The sequence below is a fragment of the Heterocephalus glaber genome, unplaced genomic scaffold, assembly GCF_053883595.1.
Source record: "Heterocephalus glaber isolate CG9 unplaced genomic scaffold, H.glaber_assembly_v1.0 deba00001124, whole genome shotgun sequence".
NCBI classification, from domain to species: domain Eukaryota; kingdom Metazoa; phylum Chordata; class Mammalia; order Rodentia; family Bathyergidae; genus Heterocephalus; species Heterocephalus glaber.
In genome coordinates this window covers 309905-334000 of record NW_028258197.1, presented here as the reverse complement: position 1 = coordinate 334000, position 24096 = coordinate 309905, and the positions used below count along the sequence as shown (strand labels likewise).

General features: G+C 41.4%; 1 protein-coding gene across 1 annotated transcript in view; it reads left to right on the top strand.

The window, feature by feature from the left end:
* Marchf10 (membrane associated ring-CH-type finger 10) overlaps positions 1 to 24096 on the top strand; it is a 228483-nt gene that overhangs the window by 129761 nt on the left and 74626 nt on the right. Inside the window, 2 exon segments of the mRNA XM_087210162.1 lie at positions 6381 to 6487; positions 17369 to 17488. Of these exon segments, the coding sequence (XP_087066288.1) occupies positions 6381 to 6487; positions 17369 to 17488 (227 nt within the window).

The following is a 24096-nucleotide window of genomic DNA, read 5'->3' as shown; positions in this document are numbered from 1 at the left end:
CAATAGACTTGTGCTGTTTATGGGACAGGAGAATTGGCGGGGGCCAGAGTGTGGTTAGGAGGCCCTTACCATAATCCAATGAAAGAGGTCATGGAACTCAAAATGGAGCCAGGGTTAGTAACAAGAATAGACAGAAGCGTGCCCTACTTCACAGGACATGACCACCACCAAGAAGTGGGCCCTCCTTCCACACCACAAATACATGGAGATTCTGATCGCTGCTGAAAGGTCCAAGAATTTCTATTCTTTTTCCCTACTCTCGTCTTAATCTAAAATGCCCTAAATTGACATCGGAAGGGAAATTACTGAGTGACTAAAAATACAAAATAAATGGAAGAGTCATCTCTGCCTATGAGAACCACGGGCAAATAAAAGCCTGGCAGAGAGGCAGGCTAGCAGAACTTCTGCTGGGCACTGGTCTAATCCTCCAAGCACCTCCTTCCTTGGGAAGGCAGCAAAGAGCCCTGTGTTCTGTTCTCCAGTCTGCTGCTGATTGAGGACCTCCCTTAATCATTTATTTCTCTTTTTTTATGTTGGACTAGAGCATTTCAGTTGGCGCTACCCTGCAGAGCTCAATCTCCCGGACTACAGAATCTTTCCACATATTACATTTAATATTATTTTATTCGATTAAATATTTTCCTCTCTTATTCTCTAATCCCATTCTTTATCATGCACAACACCAATGAAGGAAGAAGCGAAGGCCTCCGTATCTGGGTCTGGGCTTGGACAAGACAAAGCCAATGAGCCTCCTCCTCGAGCATCTCTCCGTTGCCTGCCGCCATCAACGCTTTGCCTTCGCTACAGCATCCCGCCCCGTTCCCACGGCAACCGGCGCTGCGCCCACGTGGAAACTCAGGACGCAGGGGCTGCAGCCCCGCCCCGCCCCCTCCCTCCGCACGAGGAGGGAGGAGGCCCGGTTGCCAAGGAAACGAGAGGACGCCAGGCTGCCGCCCCCACCGCCTCTTCCTCTAGAAAGGCCAGCACCCGCCGAGGAAAGCTGCCTAGGCGGCGGAGGAGGAAAAGGGGCCGCTAGAAGGAGGAACGACTTGAAGGGAGGAGGAAGACAGCTCAGGGACGGCCCCCGCGCGATTGTTGGGCGGCCCGTCTCCGCCCTGAACACGCCCCCTAGCCCAGGCCCTCGGCCTCTTTAGCCCTGGGTTGGGAGAAAGTGCGGACACACGGGTAACCCGCCTGCCTAGCTCCAGCCTCGCCTGCCTCAAATCCGCCCCAATCCGAGGAAAGGGGTGGGCGTGGGGGCAGCTTTTTCTTTCTACTTGAAAGATTTTAGAGGGACCCTGGAGCGTGGGGATGAGGCGCTCCCTCTCTCCGGCTGACCTCAGCCCTCTTGCATTTTTTCTGCCTCAAAAACACTGGTTTGGGAAGTCTGACCATTTGCAGGCTGGCAGCCGCCTCATACCTTTGCATGCACAGACTTAATTGGTCTGCAACTCCAGGAAAGGTATATTGGTGGCGTTGTTAGTAACAATGATATCATCAAATTGATTGTTAAACCTGTGGCATTTCCTCCCAAAGATTTCCAGTTATACATTGGGTCTGTCTTCTCCCCCTGAGTTTAATAATCACTATGTGATCATCCATCCCTGTTATTCTCAGAACAAAATTAAGAGTCGCCAAGATAAACAAGCCCGAAGCCTCTCCCAGTATTCTCCTGGCACCTGCCACCTGCCACCTTGATTTCCTAAGCCAAATTGGCTGGAAGGGTCAAAAGATCTCCCACCTCCTCCAACAGTTTCTCCTCTTGATCTTCAGTCATAGTATTCGGGGAGTGTTAGGAAAATTGGGCCCAAATCAAGACTTTTATAAGCTAAGGTTCAAAAATTCTAAGGTTTTCAGGTATCTAACTCGGGACCTTGCAACTTGCAAGGCAGGCAGCAGAACCACTGAGCTAATTCACTGGCCCTAAGGTTATTTTTCAAAGTCCACATTGAAACAAATCCTGTAATCCTTGTCATTACAAATTAATTGTGGAAAAGGTTGAAATCCTTCTTCCAGGCATCCAGTTGTGGAAAAGGGGGAATTTATAAATCTAATTGTCAGGTATTAACACAGCCATTTAAATTTTGTTTCAGAAGAACTTTCAGCCTTAAAAAGAGATTAAAATTACATTTTGCTTAATTGTCCAAACCAACAAAACATCACTAGTGATATTTCTAATATCAGAACATAATAAGAAAGCAAAATAATGGCTTATTTAAAAGACATTTCAAGTCAGCTTTTGGATAAATATGGCCACCAAACAAGAAAGTACACACACACACACACACACACACACACACACACACACTTTTTTTTTTAAGGAGAAATGAATATATTCTGCAATCAAATTCTCTTCTCCTTAGGGTAACTTGGTTTGAATTCATTGGAAATTTATCCTAGGGAGAAATTCATATGTCACAAAGTTCTTAGAATATTCTTAATTGAAATTTCACAGATGTGTAGAATTTTGAGGCCAAGAAGAATCATTTGCTGTAGTGTTCAGCAAAGCAGACTCCGTTCTCCTTTTCCCACATGCCTCCTCCCTTCCATTTCCCCCTACTTCATATGACTTCTTAATACTGGTTTCTAAAGCACAAATTTGGCACAGTACAAACTTAAAACAAGTGTGCATGACTACACGTAGGTTTTAAAATAAGAAGCTGTTCAAAGGTAAGCCATGGAAGACAATACAGAATGCTATTTTAGAAATAAGTGCCTTGCTTCTGCTCCACTCCTCCCACCCGTTCTGTATTTGCTGAGGAAAAACTTGGCTTAAAATGGCCATCTGGTTGAGTAGGCCCACAAAGACGAGCTCCAGGACGTAAGCATTATCTCGTGTGGATTTATTTCCATGCAGTTCTTTCTGTTTCTTGGTCAACCTGGTCAGGTTTTCAGTCTTAGAGCACTATTTGTCTAACCTGAGATAACGTAACATCTCCTTAGTCTATCTCTAGTAGTCTGTTTCCTCTAGTCATACAAAGTGTTGATGTATTAAATAGGAAATTACAGATGGCACCATGATGCCTCAAAACATTTATTTTATAGTAAAAGATAATGTAATGGAGAGTTTATGGGGAGAGAGAAGAGACTTTTGTAGGCAATTTGAAGTCCTTTATTTGGTAGGTGATTGTGAAGTCAGAAGTAACCTAGCTAGTTACTCAAATAGTTATTTCCTAGCTCTTTGGGCAAAATTATTTCATACCTCCTGATTTAGAAGCCTTCTTAAAATACCACTGAGCTAACCCCATGTAGATTAACTGGTTTTGCTATAGTAACTTTTTGTAACCAAAATGTATCATCCGAGTAGATTCTAGAATGTGCCCCTTTAGTGACCATTAACATAGTCTCATTATGAATCCTTATGTTCTCTGCCTGATTAATTTTCAGACAGACTTCTCTTTCCAACAGTAGCAACAGGGGTTCATCTTTCTGTTTTTAACACCATCATTTGCTGAAAAAGGTGAGACCAGAACCTCATCTTTGGCAGATACAAATTGATACGAAAAATTAAAGATAATCTTTAAAAATATGTCCTGTAAGTGACTATTAAAATGCCAAGAGGGCCATCTATTTGGGACCCCTCCTGTCTCTCAGGAGCTATTCCTATTCCCCAATAAATTTTCCTGCTTTTAATTTAGTTTTTCCTTGCAATTCATTCTTCCATTTGGGGGAACACAAACTTGATGTATCTAACACCTAGCAGGTTGGGAGTTACATTTATTTCCCCATATCAGCAACAGTTATGTGACTGTTAATATCAAGCAAATCAGCTACAGTATTGTTGTCCAAGTCAATTGGATGTTAACAAGCCACTGTGTTCCCTCTTGCATGGCGGCCTATCCTCATGCTATAAGAAGTACTCCTTTTCCTACTTTTACTTGGAGCATACCCACTCTGCAAAACCTGTTTCCTTTTCTATCTCTAATAAAACTTTGTCCCCCACCCAAAAAAAATGCCAAGAGAGAAGATCTAGGTTTGGTTTATAGACTGTGCAACTGTACATTGGGTTGTAGTTTCAGATTCTGTCTTTCAAAGACCATCTTTCTATAATTGAGAGAGACTAGCTCACAAGGGACCAGCAAAAGTTGTCCCTATTGCTGAGAGGCAGATGATAAACCTTGCAAGATTTCATAACTACCAGACCAGACAATAGGTCACCATGAGTCAGGAACAAACTGACTTTGCCAATGTCCACACAACTGAATAAACTGGAGAAAGGAAGGAAAGTCAAAGAGTACAATACACCTGAGTGTTATGGTGTCTGTCTTAACCTGCTGTTTCTCCCGGAGCCTAGGGAAGCTTCTCTCACACTGTAGTCATTAAAAATATGCATAGATATAAAGAGCTTCACTGGGCAATAAGCAAAAGTCATGTGGGGGCTTTGATGACCTATAGAAGAGATCTGGCCATCGCATTAACAGTGCTATTTTGTACCTTTGTGAGCTTTAATATTATAGTCATAAACTTAGGCCACACCAACCAGAGGCAAACTTCTTGAAAGCATCATCTCTACTTCTTTCCCTCCTATTTACATAGTCTGCTGCAATCTGTTTTCAGCTCTATCACTACAGTAACTGCTCTCACCGGGGTTATTAATTGCCTTCTTGAAATTCTCTCTCGGCATTTATGAAACAGCATCCACCTGCTTTTCCTCCTGCCTCTTTGCAGGGCTTCTCTTTGACTGCCTGTTCCTTAAATTTTAGTGTTTGCCTGGGTTTTGTCCTGTATGCATTTTCTCTTTTCAGTATCCATTCTTCTTTAATCCCATTTGTCACCCAAATGCCAGCAGTGTCCAAATCTTTATCTGTCTGATCAGCTTGAAAGCCCTGCACCTATCTACTTGCTTAACACCTGCATTTGCAGTACCCTAGACACTTCAAATTCCACATTCTTTTCTCATAACCTGCTCCTTTTCTGTTTTCTAAAGGTAGTGTTGGCATCAACCAGCCAGCTGCTCGATCCAGTAACCTAGGCAGCTTCCTTGATACTCCTTTTCTACCCTATCCCTAGAATTTTGGAGAACTGGTTATTTTCTCTCTTGAGCATCCCTTGAATTCATCTTGGTGAATGTTGTGAGCATTGGAACCTCCCTGGATTCTAATCCCTGTTCTTCCACTTATTAGTTCTGTAGCCTCGTGCAAGTTATTTAATTCCTATGTGCCTCATTTTCCTCACCTGCAAAATAGAGATATAAGGTCTGCCTCAGAGCATTGTTGGGAAGATTAAATGAATTAATATGTGTAAATGCTTAGAAGAGTGGGTGGCACTTCCAGGGGCTGGTAAATAGCAGCTGTGGTTACCCTTCCCTTCCTTTCCCATTCTTCTTTTCTTCCTCCTTCTTCCCCCACCTTTGCTACTAAGTCCAGCCAACATCTCATCTCTTCTAGATTATTATCACATATTTCAGTGGTCTTCCCTTTTCATATTTTACTCTACATCTTCCTCCCACCATCTGTTCTCTATACTACAAATGGGAGTGTCTTTTAAAAACATAATCTAATAATTTATTCTCCAGCTTGGAACCTTTCATTACTTCATATGACTCTTCCAATGATGACCTTCAAGGCTCCATATGAGCTGGCCCTGCCAACTCCTCAGCGCATCTGATGTGCCTCCTCACACCCATCTCTGCTCCAGCTGCCCTACCCCTGCCCTGTTCATCGTCTGTACCTGCCCTTTCATGCCCTGGACCCTCTATACCTACCCTCATTGTTCCACATCTTGCCTCACTCACTCCTTGTTAAACCCAGTGTTGTTTCATAAGGAAAGCCTCACGTGACCCCTCCAGACCAGCTTATTCCCTTCTTTTCCATCACTCTAAGAACACCAGACTTCTGTTCCATAGCACTTATTGGCACTTAGGGTTCACATGTTCAATGTCAGTTTCCTACCCTAGACTGTAAGAGATGCAGGGCAGGGAACATGTCTAACTTGATAGTTGCTGTACCCCAGTGCCTAGCACAGTGCCTGGGTTGAAATAAGGGTGCAATAATTGTTGTATAGGTGATTTTAAGCTTCCTAGGGCTTCTAACTTTGGTCACTGCTAATTTAGCAAGGCTCTCAGATTTTCTTTTTTGTCATGTTGTAGAATTTCTTCTGAATCAGGTGTCTGTCAACCTGACTTCCTGTGAATTACCAGGGCAGGATCACTGAAGCCAGCTGATAACTATGATTGGATTATTTATGCCTGGAACAGGAGGGCTTGAGGGGCTTCAACATCAACACAAGAAGCTCTTCAGTCTGAAAGGAGCATCTGTTCCTTTCAAACAATGGCAATTAGATTAATAAGAGAATAAAAGCAAGTATACTAAAATAAATCCAAATATGACAAAGCCACAAAAGAGTCTGTCACAGCACATTTATTTCTCTTTCATATGCAGGTCAGGGATTAAGAATCATGCTCCATGAAGCAAGGGACAGGCAGAAGTTCTTCAGTGACATTCAGTATCTACGGGACATGCAGCATAAAGTGGACTTCGAGTATCAGGTAACTGCAGAAGGCAAGGATTACCTTCCACCTTCTTTGCCAGTGTTAGAGATAATTCAGAATACAGTATCAGTATGTGTTAAACAGTAGCTGTTTTCTAAAATCCCTGACTCACCCCTAGTTACTAACTAGATGACCATGGAAAGCCACTTCATCTTTCTAAATCTTAATTTCCTTGTCTGTAAGTTGGGGATAATAAGAGTACCCATTTCATGATTCTGTCACAAAAATGAAGTGAGAGAAACATTTTTTAAGCATTTACTGCAGCATTTGGTACGCAGCACTTGGCAAAAAATGACCCAGGGGTTCAAATTTGACAAACCAACTGAGACAAAAAAAAAAAAAAAGACTTTAAGGGGTTGATTGGGCCACTCTATCATTTATAAAATAACATACTCTTCTGTTGTCATGGGGGCCAGAAGAAAGGTGGTTAGCACATTCTACAATAAGCTAACTATTGGTCTCTGTGGTTACGGTGTTTACATGCAAAAACAAAGCAGACAGAGAGCCTGAGGGGCCATGATGCAATTACCCCGGGCTGGCCTAGGACAAACTCACCAAACTGGGTAGCAGTATTCTGGGAACAGTTAGAAGGTGTCACTCATCCCATCTTGCCAGAGGTCAGCCTTTGCCAATCAGAGAGGCCTGGCTTCAGCTTTGGTGGAGGACTGAAAAGCACTCCTTCCCTGAGGAGAACAGAGATCTGCCTTATCAGGTTTTTCTCCTCCTTAGCAATTTCAAATATAACCAAACCTCCTGGGTCACCAAGGAAACAAGACCTATCCAGTAACCTGATTTCACCTGTATAATACAGCTTTGCTTTGGGGCTGGAAATGGAGTCAGCAATTTCCTCCCACAACTTACCAACCCACATACAAGAAGACTATAAAATCTGGAGAGTTTCTGGGAAACAAATAAGAATGTAAACACTGGAACTGGTCACTCTGGTAGTACATCTACTTTTCATAAAGATGCCCCTGCTACCCAGCTTGTGTTTGGAAATAATTGTTTGAAATGGTCTCTAGAACAGACACATAAGAAAATCAGTCTCATTGTTTTATGGTCCCTGCTGAAGAAAATCACACAACCATGTGGTTTGGAGTTGTTGGAAATGAGACCTGCAAAGAGGTGCAAGCTCACCCCAGCAATGAGGTATCAGGTGCACAGGACAAAGAGTTGCCCCTTTTATCCCTTATGCAGGAAGAACAGCAGACCTCTTTCCCATTGGCTTGTTTGGAGGTTCAAACTCTATCCCAATTGGTTAACTCAGATAGTGCAAGGGGAATCTGAGGGGCTGCTGAGGGTAAGGGAGAGCAGAGCAGAGGGGGTTGTGGAGAACAGAAAATCCTTGGCCTGTGGTAAGCTACCTTTGGTTTGTAGCTGTGTTCCCAGGACTGGAACTGAGCGGGCATTTTCTGTAACTTGGTGTGTTCAGGAAGGGCAATCTAGAATGGGCTAGAGTCCAAGATGGAGTCACTCCTGTTTGGTAGAAAAGACAGAACTCACTGTTTCCCACAGAGCCACTGCAGTTATTTTCTAATCCCAGCTGGACTTTCCATATACCTTTCCCTTCATTCAATCAATATTTATTAAGAACCTACTATTTGCCAGATAAGGTCCCTACTCTTCCAGAGTTCTTAGTCTAATCTTGAGAAGAAAACAACATACACAAGTAAATAAATGTAACAGATAGTTTTACTTACTGCCATAGTTTAGATCTGGAATATTTCCCAAAGGCCCAAGTGTAAAAGACTCAGTCCCCAGCTTGTTACTACTGGTGCTGGAACCTCTAAGAGGTAGGGCCTAGTGGGAGGTCTTAGGTTACTGGGGGTGTGCCCTCAAAGGGGACACCCTTCTCTTTTACTTCCCAGCTGCCGTAAGGTAAATGGACTGCCTCCGCCATGCATGCCACTATAATGTACAGTGTCTCCACAGGCTCTTCGGGTCCTTGCACTTGCGCAGCAGGCGGGGAAACCACTGAACTAAATCCCTGGCCCAGCTGTTCTTGTAAGTTGATTTATCTCAGGTTTTTGTTACCATGACAAAAAGCTAACATCATTACTGTAAATACATGAGGAAAATAAAACAGGTAATGAGGGTGGCGGTGATGCTCATTCAGATAGGCAGGGAAGGCCTCTTTGAGGAAGTGACATTTGTCTGTGGAAGTGAATGAGAAAGAGCCCACCTGAGCATTCCAAGCGGAAGGAAGGCAAGTTCAGGCCCTGAGGCTGGAATGAGCCTGGAACAATGGAGGAAACAGAAGCCCAGAGTAGCTGAAAGACATTCATCAAAGGGAAGTATAGAACTGGAGGAGGTGGAAAAATTCCATAGGCATTTAGATTTGATTGATACCGCAGAATGATTGGATGGTTTTAAGCAGGGAAGCAGAACGATTTGAGTTGCTTTATTTTTTTCCCCAGTACTGGGAATTGAACCTAGGGCCTCACATATACTAGGCAAGCACTTTATTACTGAGCTACACTCCCAGAACCCCCGGCCCCTTTAAATTCTGAGACAGGATCTCACTAAGTTGCTCAGCCTGGTCTCAAACTCTTGATCCTCCTGCCTCAGCCTCTCAAGTAAGCGGGATTATTGGCATGTGCCACCGTACCCAGCTTGACTTATATTTTTAAAAGATCACCTTGGCTTCTGTGTGGGAAAAGAACTGGCAAGAGCAAGAGAAAAAGCAGAAAAAATTGTAAAGAGGCTGATGGAAATTTTGGAGAGACATTTTGGTGACTTGGGCCAGATTTTAGCCCTAGAGGTAACACATTTGCTGGCCTGACCCAGCAAATAGAAGCAGGACAGACATCTTGCCAACTAATGGAGAGTGAGAGTGCGGGAAGGAAAAGAATAAGGAATAACACTTCAACACACTTGTCCATCACCTCTTTCTATTATTATCACAATTTTAAACCTTTTCACTCCTCAAACGTCCAACTCCCATATTTCCAACATTCTCCCCCACCTTGTTTCACACACATATTAAACAAAACAAAAGCCCAAAGCCAGTAGGTGGGAACCCATTCAACTTCCTCCCCTTCCACCCAAGGTATACATCCTTCCAGCACTCCAGTCTCAGAGGATGGAGTGACCCTCCTCCTTCCAGAGACCAGCTGAGATCTTGGCCTGTACCCTCTGCTCTCCAGCCTCTCCTATCCATGGGTCTCTTGTCTGTGTCTTTGGCCTTCCCTTCTTATTGGCTCAGTCTACAAACTTGCTTTAGTCTCCCTCCAAAGAAACCAAAGGACAACACCTTCTATGGCATGTGTGACCTCATCCAGCAGCTACCCTGGCTCCTTCCTGTTTCATCCCAGTTGTCCCCAAAGAGTCTGCTTCATTTTTAGCTCTACTTCTTGCCCTCTCATTTATTTCCTAACCACTTCTAAGGTCAGTAGCCAAATCCAGTGGACACCTTTCTAGTCTTTGTTTCTTGAAGCTTTATCTACATTTGATGCTATTTCTTGTCCACTTGAAACGTTCCTCCTTTGGTTTTCTGACATCACACCCTCCTAACTTTCCTCCTGTTCCCTTCATTTTTCTCCATTTTCTTTTCCACATCTTTTTCTTCTCCCTGCCCTTAAATGCCAATTCCCTCAGGCTTCCATCCTCAGCCCAGTTTTCTTCTTATTCACAAGGTTCCCATGACTCATTTTGTCTGCTCTTATGTTTTTAACCACTGCTTTATTCTAATGAATTGTAACTGGGGGTATCCCAAAAATGTCAGAATCATATCCATACCTGCTTGTGGATATTTCCATCTAGATGTCATAGAGGCATCTCAAACCCAACCTGTACACAGTTGTATATTCCATGTCCACCCCTGCCATCCCCTCTATGAACTAAGCCTTCCCTGACTCCTTCTTCTCCCCCCTCACCCACATCCCACAAGCTACCAAGTCCTGCCAAGTTCACCTAAGATCTCATAAACTTGTACTTTCATTTTTATCTTGTTGCAATGGGTATAATTAATGATTTTTAGTAAACTTACCAAGTGTTCAGCCATGACAGTCACTAAGCTTTAGAACATTTCCATTACTCCAAAACATAGAAATCTTTTTATGCTCCCTGTACAGAGCTTATGAGATTGTTTTGAAATTGTCTTTTGTGTGACTTCCTTTCCAACTGAACAACAGCTTCTGAAGGGCAAGGGCTGACTTGAGTCTCCTTTCCTATGCTGAACAAAATTCCATGTCATTCATGAAAGCCAGTGTTACCCAACTGATCACCAAATGGATTTATCAGACTTAGATCCAGCTGGCTTGTGACTATTCCTAAAAGTCATATCTACCCTTATAAAACCACTTATCAAAAGGCCTGCAAAAAATAAATGTTTGTCTTTAAGATGTTCTGAGTATTTTTGAAGTAGGTATACAGAGAACCACAGTAACTACTTCAGAGGGATCAGCAATGATTTTTTAGTCATACAGTGGACCCTTGACTTACAAACTCAATTCGTTCACGAGGGCTGGCTATAACTCAAGTCTGTCAATTGAAGGCTCAGGCTCCTCTGTACAGCCTTCAAAGTCCCTCTCCTGTATACAGGCAGATCTCTGTCCTTAGAGAAACATTGCTCCAGGATTTCTCAATTAACCCCACAAAGGAAAAGATGTACTATTCCTTCCAGAATTCTTTAAGGGTTAAATCTGTATTTGACACCATCTCAAAGCACAAGCAGCTGGCATTTGGCTCAAGATGTTGGTCATAAATTAAAATTAAAATTCTGGTTGTAACCCAAGTTGTTCATATGCCAGGCTAGTTGTAACTCCAGGGTCCACTGTACTATTAAGCCTATCCCTTGCCTTGTTCCAGAAAGGATTTAAAGTAGTGATTTAAGAATCAATTGCATGACTTTAGTGATCCTTCAATAATTTGGTCCACATATGGCTGATGTATATTTAGATAATTTACTAAAGTAGATTTTATGTTGGATAGATATTTATATCCTGGTTCATGGATTGGCCAGTTGCTTCCCATGGAAAGCCTAGCTTTCTCTTCTCAGTTCAGCCATCAAGTATTCTGCATTCCAGGGTGTGCAAAGAGTACAAAACCCAAAAACTAGATATGACTCTCAAATCATACACATTTGCCCCACATGCTTGACTTGCCTTTAATGAACTGGCTCAAATTGAAGCCCTTAGAAACCTCCTTTGTAAACTATTCCTGCTCCTTCCTAAAATATGCTAAGGGTTGGTGTGCACCAAATTAGCAGTGCTTTTACAGGTCTCAGTGCTAGCAGCAAAAGAAGGATTAACCCACCCTGAGTTATTTTGATACTACTCTTTTCAGTGGCTGGGTGGGACCCTTTTGAGAAAACAAGAAGAAATAAACATCAATTTGGCATATTACATGCTATTTCTGGTAACTAGTATATAATTATATGCTATCTCTGAATTTGGCTCTATTTCTTCAAGGGTGTTCATGCAGTATAGATTTTTGTGTGTGTGTGTGGTCAAATGTGTTTATGCAACTGGAGTCAGAATTTAGCCATTAATGTCCACTGGAAAGCTAGAAAGAAATATTACACTTGGCATTTCAAAACAATTTTATATAATCAAATGTGTTCAAATTGGTTTCATGTCACTTATTTATATCGAATCTTTCAAGTGCAGATCAAACAACTAAACATGAGTACATAAATTTGTTCAAGGACATGATAGATGACTTTGTACCAGGTGACAAAGGTAGAGGGTTGGGAGGAGATTCAGGATGAACAGCACTAGTTTTGAAAATCCAAATTCCAAAATGTTCTACAATCTGAAACTTTTTGAGGGACAATGTGATGCCACAAGTGGAAAATTTCACACCAGAAAAATTTGCTTCATGAACAAAATTATCAAAATATTATATAAAATCACCTTCAGACTATATATCTACATTAGGTCCCATCCTTAAGACATAGTGTATGCAAATATTCCAAAATCTGGAAAAAAAATCCAAATTCAAAACATTTCTGGTCCTAAGCTTTTCAGATGGAGATACTCAACCTGTAATCAAGCTTCCTTTGCTACAGGTGTCAGTGAGAGGATTCCCTTCCTGGATCATCTCTGAGTCACTTGTTTCTTCCTAGTCACTTGTACCCTTGGTAGTCAATGGTCAGTTACTTCCCATGGAAATTCTAGCTTTCTTTCTCAGTTTACCCATCTGCTTGGGATCCCAAGGATTCTCCATTTCAGGGTGTACAAATAGTGCCAGATGCAAAAAACACTTTTTTCATGCCTTCAATTTCCTAAACTCTTAAAACTAATGAACTTTAATAATATCACCAATGATAATTAAAATCCCCAATTGTGGATATATGTGTCCACTGGGAAGCTGGATAGAAAGATTACCCTTGGGTTATACATATACATCATAAGAACCAACTGCAGGTAGTGGCAACTCCCACTTCTTAAAATGCCTACAGGCGTAGACTAATGCTAACCTTGCAGACACCATTACTGACTGAGCTGTAAAGTCGAGTAATCTTTATGGTGATTTTTATATTAGAACTATGTGTCTGGAAAGTGTTCCTGTGGCACATGGCTTCTTAGGTCATCAGGAAGGAGATTGAATGATGACTAGAAGAAACAGATTAATAATAAAAAAGAAGCTTGAGTACAACTGTGGACTTAGAAAGCTATAATGCCAAAGAAAAGTGGTTTACAGTGTGACCCTGAGTGACTGAGAGCTCCACAGTTGGCTAGCAGAGACTGTGGGCTGGGGGAACAGACCCCTCCCTAAAGGGCACAGGAGCAAGGATGCACCTCAGACCCAGACAGAAAGACTTCCTTCTGTGACCAAGATCACAGTCATATGCTTTGGCAAGGGCTGACTTTAGAAATAAAAATGAACCAAGAAATGGGATTGAAAGCAGTAATTAACAGCTAGGGGTGGTGGCACATGTCTGCAATCCCTGAATTCTGGAAGGTCAAGGCAAGAGGATCACCAGTTTGAGCGCAGCCTGGGCGATTTAGCAATTTAGCAAGACCCTGATCAAAATTGGAAAAAAAAAAAAAATTTAAAAAGGCTAAGGATGTAGCTCAGTGCAAGAGCCCTAGGTTCAGTCTCCAGTACTACCTCCCCACACACAAACACACAATTAAAAGGTTGATGATGATGATGATGGAGGGGAGGAGGAAGAGGGGACACCCTGTATAGAGCTCTCACAAAGGCCCAGTCACTGCTAACATGTCACAGACAGAACCTCTTGCTCACCTCCTGATAGTCTTGCAGCATAGGGACATCTCTCCGTTCAGTTGAGGGAAGCAACAATCAACGGAGTTAGCTTGCTCAAGGTCTCAGTGCTGGAAAGTGGCAGAGGTGGGATTTGTTATGTTTACAGCATTGAGTTACAGTGACTCACAAAACCCACGCAACCTTGCATAGGCAGATACACACATTCTGCAGTTTCCCCCTACAGTGGAAGTTTCTGCACAGAAGGCAGCCTGACTGTGTGTGCTGTTGTCAGAGGGATGGGCTGGCAGTTGAGGGGGACGAGAGGTGGACACTGGCAAAGGAGAAGAAAGGGAGGAAGTCCTGGCTTACCCTAAAGAAAAAAGTTACCCGAAGCCTTCGATTTCAAAATTGTTTCTGATGATCTTGTCACACCTCAGAAACTTATTTATAGCCATTGAACTCCTGACACATGGACCAGCTGGGGAATATTTTAGGAGTCAAGGAAAGAGGAACCACTGGTGATTACAAATTACCAATCCATTCCTCCCGACCCATGGATTTTACCTTCCTCTGCCTGGCCACTTTAGGATCCCCACTATAGAAACATCATCAACAACAACCATAAAAAAGCATTCACATTTACAAATACAAACAAAACCAGCCCCCTGAGGAAAATACGGCTGAGCTCTTGCCATTTCTTGGACTGGAAATCTGCTGGTTTTGTCCCTGGATTCCTCCTCATTAGAGCTATAACTTTGAGAGGATTAATTTTAATTTACACAGAAAGATTTCTCATCCATATCAAGATAAAAATTAGTAAGTACTGTACATACCTTGCCATTGGTTTGTTCTCTCACTAATTTAAAAATGTAAGGAAAGGAAACTAGAGGGGAAATTTTTGTTAACATTGCAAACCAACCTATTCTTCCTCCCCTTTTGGTAAAGAAATCTTTAAGTCATATGCATTCTTGGAGAGAATTTTCAAAAAACACTCAGCCCACAAGAATTCTGTTCATCCCACAAAATCTGCCTTGGTCCTGCATGGATTTGCTCACACTGGCTCATCCACTTCCAGCCCAGCAATAGTTTGCCTTTAATACCAGTAGGTTAGAATGACACAGACATCTGCCACATTAGGACACAACACATGTCAGGGCTCTCCTAACAGGAGCTCCGATTTGAAGTCATCATGAAAGGAACGGAACAAAAAGTGGTTCACATTTATTTAGTTGAACTTCATTAAGCTCCTTGGCTGATTCTTTTCAGGTTTTCTTTGGCTTATTTATTATTGGTTGTTTATTTGTTTAACTTATTATAGTTACTGTCTAGTATTTTTCGAGTTTCCTTGTTTACATTATGGAAACAAACACCGCCCAATATTTATTATGATGATTTACTATCTATGTGGCATAGTTTTTAAAAAATAAGATGAATTGTGGGATGGGGAAAAAAACCACAAATCAATTCGTTTGGAATGTCTCCATTTCTAAACAAGGAGGCGTGAAACTGCATCTTTCTCCTGGAATGAGGATTGCACCTGCTTCAGGTGACCAAGGTGGCTGCTGTGGACAAGCTGGGGCCCAGGGCTTCTCACAACTCAGTTGTGAAGCAGCACAGTGTAACTAACTGTTCCCAATTCCAGGCAGTACATGTTGTGCTAGTATCAGGTTATTTGTATTCTTAACCTTGTAGCATAATGTTAGGCTCTCCCCACACCATGAAATTCTGATAAGTCCTACATCATCACAGAGGGAAATGCTTTTTCTAACAAAAGGGAAAAAATACTGAAGTCTTTCCTTCTCAACCTAGCCAGGAAATGAGGAGATGACATGTCTACTTTAGAAACAATATTGTTGGTCTTTACACCAAATTTCTTTACTATGACAGTGGATAATTTAGCCCTGGAAAGGCAAAGGTGAATTAGGTCACTGGATCTACAAGTATAGAAATGCTCCAAAGCCAGGCATGGGGGCGCACACTTGTAATCCCAGCACTTGGAGGCTGAGGCAGGAGGATTGCCATGAGCTCAAGGACAACCTGAACTACATAGCAAGACCCTGTCTCCAAAAGAAAAAGAAATGAGGGGCCAGGGATTTAACTCATTGGCAACATACCTGCCTCGCAAGTGCAAGGTCCTGAGTTTGATCCCTGGTACCACCCCCCCAAAAAAGAAAAAGAAATGCTCCAAGAAGTTTTATTATTTGGGGGGTATTTAAAATCAGTTGAGGGACTGGGAATTTAGCTCAGTGGTTCCACCGCCTGCCTCGCAAGCACAAGGTCCCAAGTTTGATCCATGGTACCAAAAAATATATATATATATTAGTTGAAATCCTGGTAGCACTTAATACCCCTGGGTTTGTTCAGTCCTAGTACTACTGGAGGAGAAATATTGGTACCAGATTTTGGTTTAATTTTGCTAAGAAAAATGGGGAAATTATTTTTGTTCGTTATTTTATCTTTATTGTTTTGCATTTAGGTGTTGATATTTTCATCCAAAGCAAAAATGCAATTCAACTAACGTTAAGTGCCAGATACTAGAGAATTCAAAAGATATGAGGTGGTCCTTATTTTTGAGTTTTCATGACCACCAGGAAGAGCAAGTTGAAAAACAAGTTCAAATAACTACACTACAATAGAAAAAAATGTATAATTCAGGGTATGTATACTAGCTCATTAATATATAGTAGTTCTTCTTTATTCATAGGGAGTGGAAACAGCAAACAGTACTGCAAAGGTAACCTATGTATTATTCTGTTTTTTCCAGTACATACATACCTATGACAACTTAGATATGTATATAAATAAATAATAAATTAGGCACAGTAAAAGATGAACAACAATAAGAGAAAAATTATAACAAAACACTTTAGTAAAATTACCAACATCAATACTCATGCACTTTGGGCCATTATTAAGTAAAGAAGTGTCACTCAAACACAAGTCTGTTATACTGTCACAGTGGCTCTGATCATGGAGGCAGCAGCTGACTCACTGGTGGGCAGATAACACACACATGCAGCTGAGTGTGCTGGACAAAGAGCCGGACAGAGCGAAACAAAGTAAAATTTTATCATGCTGGTCAGAATGGTGGCGAAGTTCAAAATTTACGAATTTCTTATTGCTGGAATCTTCCATTTAATATTTTTGGGTCAATGTTGACCACAGGTAACAGAAAACTAAACTGCAGATGTTGATGATTACTATACATTGCTTCTTCAACAACTCATTCAGCCTAGAGAAGAGTACTAAGGCAGGGGAAACTAAAGAGATGTCACATGACTAGCAGGATTGACCAAATAAACATCATACGAAGGTTATTCCAAGCAGAGGGAAAGGTATGTGGAATTCTTCTCCTGTGATGAGGAGGTATGGAGGGGTAGAGTTAGAGTGATAAGAAAAGGAACTATGAAGAGAAAAAGACTGGAGGGAGAAGTCAACGTGGTGTGTTAGGTAAAACCTTCCTTGAGAAGGTAATTATTGTATAAATTCTTGACAAAATGCCTCTCAGTGCACTTATTGTTTGACAGGAAATGACTGATGTTTTTGACCTGGCATTTGAGCCAAGGGAAGCAAGAATGATACCTGGTCTTTATAATTAGTAACTGATACTTTATGAATACTTTGAAATGGTTGTCATTTATGTCATTCTGCACACAATTGAGAATTTAGTCTAATTACCAAAGCTGGTCATAAAACAAAAACAAAGATTTTTTTTTTCTCTAGGCTTGTTTGAGACAACAGGAAAATAGAAGAGACCCAAATGAGAAGAAACAAGATCAGTTTTGGGACCAAGAGACAGGTTCTGAGAGATCCTTGTTTTCAAGCAAGGCATCTTCCAAACAGGTATGGAGAATAATTATGGCAGACAGTCTCCTACTGCAGGGGAGGGGGTGGGGGAGGAAGAGAGAGAAGGAGAGGAAGAGAGACAGAGACAGAGAGGCAGAAGAGAGACTGACTTAGAAAAAGAACAACTCAGAAAGGAGGTGTTGCGGAATCCTGAAGGTGAAGGCAGGGAGAAGCAGGAGAAGGTGAGCCTTCCCACTTCAACGTGGTCTTCTTTGCTGTGGATAAATGGCCTGACACAAATGGTCTGTGGGATATCATCCAGATCAGAAATGCCAGAACAGGCCGGGGATTTAGCTTAGTGCTTTCATCACCTGCTGTGCAAGTGCAAGGACCCGAGTTCGATCTCGGTACCAAAAAAAAAGAAATGCCGGAACAATTTAATTTGAAGAGTTGGAAGCATTGTACCTTGTCCAGAACAGCGTCATGTTTGTGGTTCATGATCTAACCCATTGGATTATTAGTCAAGTTTTTACTTCAAATAAAGGAAGAAAGGGCCGGGGATTTAGCTCAGTGGTTCTGGTGCCTGCCTTGCAAGCACAAGGTCCTGAGTTTGATCCCCGGTACCAAAAAATAAAATAAATAAAATAAAGGAAGAAAGTAAAACACAGTGATAACTACACCATGTAATAACTGGCAGTTGTTCAAATTTTTTTGTCAAGGGTGATAATAACAAATAAGAGCAATATAATGCTAATAATAATAGCAACCATAGTAATTACCAATACACTATTTGAGTGCTTACAGTATTCTAAGTACTGTGCTAAGTACTTTATACATATTAGAATTTAATTCTTATAAATGTATTGTATATACACTTAGATGCATATATATCTATTTAATATAATGTATATTATATATATATGTACATATATATATTACAGATGAGAAAACTGGGCCTTAAGAAGTTAAGGAACTTTACCTTAAGATTTCACAGCCAGTATGTAGTGAACTGCTGGGTTATCCAATCATATTTCATGCTTAACATCTTATTTAAGAATTTTACTTATCCTATGTGAGAGCTAAGTACCACAAACTGCAGTCAAGCCTGGTTGTTAGCATGGTGAATTGATTTAAGATGAGTAATATGCCTTTTATGAATTCTTATTTAATATTTTATGTCTGAAATAGACTCTAGAGGAGGGACTCTCTTTCCTACTAGTGGCATGGATCCCTGAGATAGATCTCGGGTACTAAGTATCAATCAAGTTCTTATTGAGATTTCTTCTTTATCTAGGATGTTCGTATTGCAGTTATTTAATGTTCAAAGGATACCTGGGAGAGATATATACTCTCTGCTAAGGGATATAAAAATCACACAATAAAATATCCCACCTAGAGTCTGAAGGTGAAAGAGACCATTTCACAATATTGGCAGTTCCAGGAAAGATGTGTTTCCTGGATCTTTTCTTGTTAGTCAGGGACTAAATATAGTGTCTGCTGCTGATTAAACTTAGAGAATGAGATTAATCCAAAAATTAAATCTGGTTTGGCTAGAAAAACACATTTTTAGCACTAAGATAAATTCTTACATTTTTACACTTAGAAATAAAATCAAGAACAGATAAAATATAATGTAATTTAAGTCTAACTCTAGCATGTATCAATCTTCCTATGTTGGAATTACTCCTGTTTTCATGCCAAGATTCACCTGCAGAGGTGTGGCCATTTTGTATGGCTACATGCATGCATTTAGGGTGTTCAGGATATAACCTACCATTAATTCTGATATGTCAACTTCTTTGCATTAAGAAATGCCTAGCAGATTAGTAAAGCATCCTCCTGGGTGTGTCTGGGTGGGTCATGGAACATGGCCTTGGGTACTGGATGTGGTTCCTCTCCCATTCTTCTCTGGTATTGTTCCCCTCCTTTGCTCTCAGCTGCCATGAACTAAGCAGCTTTACTCTGCCACACCTTTCTGCCATGATTTTCCTACCATTGAGCCAGCTGACTATAGACTGAATTCTCCCAAACTAAGCTAAATTAAACCTTTCTTCCTTTAAATTGTAGGTGTTGGGTATTGGGTCTCAGTGATGGGAAAGCTGACTAATATACAGGACTTGCACCAATTTGGAGGGACAAACTGGAATTAGAGTCCTATAGTTTTCTTGTTCCTGCTATAAAAATTACATACTTTCAATCATCATTGCAAAAACACTCAGACCACTTTCAAACAAGGACATGATTGTACATATAAAAGTATGTGAAATAGCTTCTATAATCATAAGTTACTTAGATCTGATTTTCTAACAATTTTATTACTCATTTACGCCCAACACAAAACAATGACAAAAATTGCATAGAACTAAAAATTTCTATCTAAAGTACAATGACAGTTTTCATGTTTACACTGTGCTATTGTACTATAGTGTGGCAGAGAACATGAAATATTGTTTTCATAATCTCAATTCTTTCCAAATAATGATATCCTAAGGGGTAGGACCTTAATTATACAAATGCCTTTAAGGCCTCATCTTCTCACCAAGAAGAATGACAAAATCAGAATTTTCCACAGTGAAATTTACCTCTTTTGGCTCTTAACATTATAGATATTCTCTGGGGATACTGGAGGATTTGCCTCTGGACACAAGCAGAAGAAGGGCAGGTTGAGAGAGGAGGTGTCATTGAAAGCATCAGCCCCAACAGCCATCTGACTGGCGTGTTCACAATGCCCACCCTACCTGGTACAATCTTCTGGCTTTTGCTTTGTAGAAATAAAGCCAGAGATTCCATATGAGGCTTAAACCAGACCCTCCCAACTGAAAACAAAGAAACACACAACAACAACAACAACAACAACAACAACAACAAAAATACCTCAACTTCAATCCCTAGCATCATGAGTTGGTTTGGCAATTCGCCTCCCAGTTTTGGATCTTTATCTAAATTTCTACAGAAATCTGGTTGTTCTTAAATCTTCCAAGCCTGGGCCTACCCTGCTGTGTCTCAAATCCTGAGGGAATGCACAATATATTAAATAAATCTCTTTTCACAGGGTACACAATGCCAGTGAGGTCCTGGACTTAGACTCCCAGAGACTATAAAATGAGAAATAAGAAATAAGAAAGCTAGCATCTCCCAAAGGAGAACCAGGCCAGACAGATTCAATTTCCAAAGTTCAGTGTATTGAAGGTCACTTTGGGCACTTGAGTTGTGAAACATCCTCAGTCAGTCAGAAAGTGGCAGGGGAAAGATACAGCTCAGCGAGACAGTATAAAGCCAACCAAAACCCCCCTCCCTGGGTGAAAATTCTCTGAGTGATTTCAGTCCAGAGATTGCTATGGCTGAAACCCTAAGCAGCATTTTGCCTGTGACTTGTGAAAACAGGTTCACTCCCTGATGGAGTGGCTAGAATAAAACTGAATTGCTTAAACTATGGAAATTTTCCCAGTGTTCTGTCACTTTGTAAAACATGCCATGACCAAATTTTGACACTTGTATTGCAATTTTCATCACTTGTTCATTTCTTAACCCAGCCTCAAACTGTCACAATTCTGATAAGCCCAGAACAAGTAAGGCATTTATCATCAAGTAATGGCTTCAGTGTCAAGCTATCATTTCCAGACACTGGCCCAGAAGTGGGCGGTCCCCAAACACAGTTAACCTGGTGCTGCTCCATCATGGTACAGTCTCCTTGCAGTGAATCATGGTCCTAACTACTGAGTACATAGAGGTTGAGTTTATTCTAAAACCAAGATGAAGTAGTCCCTATCAAGCTCGTGCCAAGATGTTCTTTAAAATGGTACCTCCTACATGCATTCAAGTTTGTGGGTTGGCATAATAAAAAACATTAATCAAGGCCAGCTCTGCCCCTCATTACAGGCAAACTACTTTAACTCTAAACATTTCAATTTCCCATCCGGGGCATACTTGTTATTATGCTCATCTTGTGAGATCATTGTGAGCATAAGGGAGATTCCTGAGTGACACAATAATACTAGATTACATGTAAACTGTCCTGGTGTCCAACTCTACTTGAAAATGATATTCCAACTAGTGTCCATGGAAAAGTAAGTTCTGGGATTTATAATATTTTCTTTTGTCTCTGCCCCATCCCAGGCTACATTTCCAAAAGCCAACCTAATGTTTCAACTTAATTCTAGACCCTTTGTTATACCCAACCTTGTGAGCTGTTTAATCAGGTTAGAATTTAACAGGGAAATAAACAGCTCTATATATCCAACCAGAACTTGGATAATTTAGTAAACTAAAAAGTAAAGCAGGCTCTGGTTATAAGGAGAAGGTAGTGCCCTTCCTTCCTTCTCAGGTCTCCCCAGGACAACTGGAGGCTTGAAGGAACCTGCTATGATTGACAGAGGCACCAGGATATTATATCCTCTCAAATCTTAGTAAAGAAGGAACAGGAGCCCTGATTTCTCCTTAGAATATGATGAAACTAATTAATTATCCCAGTATGTGGGGGCCAGCAAGCTTGTATGAAGAAACACAATATGAGTTCTTCTCATTTTCCAAGATCCCGTTTCCTTACTGGAAGGGATACTGTTCCAAGTGCACCAACTTCAAGGACCAAGGACACTTTGTCACAGTAGTTCCTTCCTTGGAAAGGAAGGTGGAGATCAGCTGTCATCTTTCCAAGAGCGCCATTTATTCTGCCGATAGAGATAAGGTAATTATCCTTTCACCCTCAGCAACAGCAACTAAATATTTAGATTTCAGGTCACAAGGACCCAGGTTACATTGGAAAGAGATGTAGGCAGTTAACCTGATAGCAAAAAACAGCTGGTTATGCTTCAGGCTCTATTCAATATGATGTTTACATTGGTGAGGTCACTGGAAAGCTAGGTAACCTTAGGAGGAAGGCTGTTACCCAACATAAGTATTTTTATTGGTTTGTCTGTGAGAATCTACAACAAACTTGGGAGATTAAAAACCAAAACATCTTCAAGTAACCTCCAGTAGCTTTAAAAAAATCAGAATGTCTGTCCCTACATAAGGGCAAAAAATGTCTAGAACGGTGCTGTCCAATATAAAATGGTGGTCACAAGCTACATGTGGCTATTTGACTTTATATTTAAGTAATTAAAAGTAATTTTAAAATTTAGTTTCTGAGCTATAATAGCCAAATTCCACATTCTCAGTAGCCATGTCTGTTGGTGGCTACCATATTGGACCACACAGATATAGAGCATTTCTGACACTGCTGATAGTTGTGTGGGGCAGTGCTTCTCCAGATGGTAGTCAAGTCCAAAACACAAACAAAACAAGACCCCTGTGAGCCAGGAAAGAATTTTGTTTCCCAGAAAATGGGCCTGCAGAATTCACAGTACAATGCTTTGCATACTGCAGTGACTTGCAAATGTTCACTTTCTAATGATTGAGCTGTCCCAGAAGGCTGGCTCCATTTGCATTTTGTGTTTCTGTTCAACCTGGGTATATTTGCATGACTCTTTTCCTTACATGGTTATTCATCCTATCCTTCCTGTGAAGCCGTCAGCTTCTCTTCTTTCAAAGGGTTCTTGAGGAGTTGTTCTCCCATTAATCTGTCAGTGTCAACCCACTGACACCCTGAACAGTGTCATGAAAGCAGTCACATCTTGGGACGTGGCATATGCGTTCCATGAGTCATACTTTAATTTTCTCTAACTTCTGCTCATCCATTGTCGAGTTCCTTGGGGCCCCAACCTCTCTCACTCCTGGCCCCAGGCCTGTGTGCTGATGAAGCAGGTCACACACACACACTGGTTCTAACTGCCAGCAGAGCCCCACCCTGGGAGGCTGTGACTCATCTCTAACACCTGGCGTGGTGTTTGTCACAGCCGCCCTCTTGACTCTCTTGCAGTTCCAGCGCCCTCAAGGTGCACCTGAGTAATAAGGCTGCTGCACACTCGGCATCTCGAGCCGACATGTACGTCATGGAGAGGGAATGTGCAGCCCACATTTTGACAAGTGTGAATCTGTGGGAATTTTCCTATGAGCTTGTTTTCCATTTTAGTTAGTTGTTGATCTGTTTACCATGGAGTGTCCTGCAAGCCCCTCAGATTCAAGATGCTGAATATATCATCTCCCCTCAAATTTGTTCCTCTTACTGAATTTTTCATTTCTGCCCAGGCCAGAATTCTGGAAATTGTCTCGGACTCTTCCACCTCTTCCTCCTGCTCCTCAGACACAAAGCCTGTCTTATCACCTCTCTTGAATCTCCCTACCACCATTTATCTTTTTGTCTGAATTATTGTAGGAATTGTTTCTCTAGTCATCTCGTCTTTCCTTCACCCTTTCCAGGCATCCTTCCAGGCTGCCATAAGAGTGATCCCTCTAGAACAAAATTGGATCATGCCATCCCTTTATTAAAAAGGCTTCACTAGTTTCCCATTTTTTTTTGGTATCAAGGTCAAACACCTTAGTAAAATACTCAAGGCCTTTGTTGGTCTGACCCCTGCAGGCCTCCCTTGTTCATTTGACCATGACTGTGCATCCTTGACTCTGAGGGCACCCACTCTGAGAAGAATTTCTCAGGCTTCTCCTGGAGGTTCAGTGACTGCTCTTACCCCTCTTTTGTATTCTCAAGACAACCTTAGGGCTCAAGTTCACCAAGGAGTACTTCCTCCTGTCTGCCTGCTCCTTAGGCTGGGAGCTAGTTATTAAGCGTA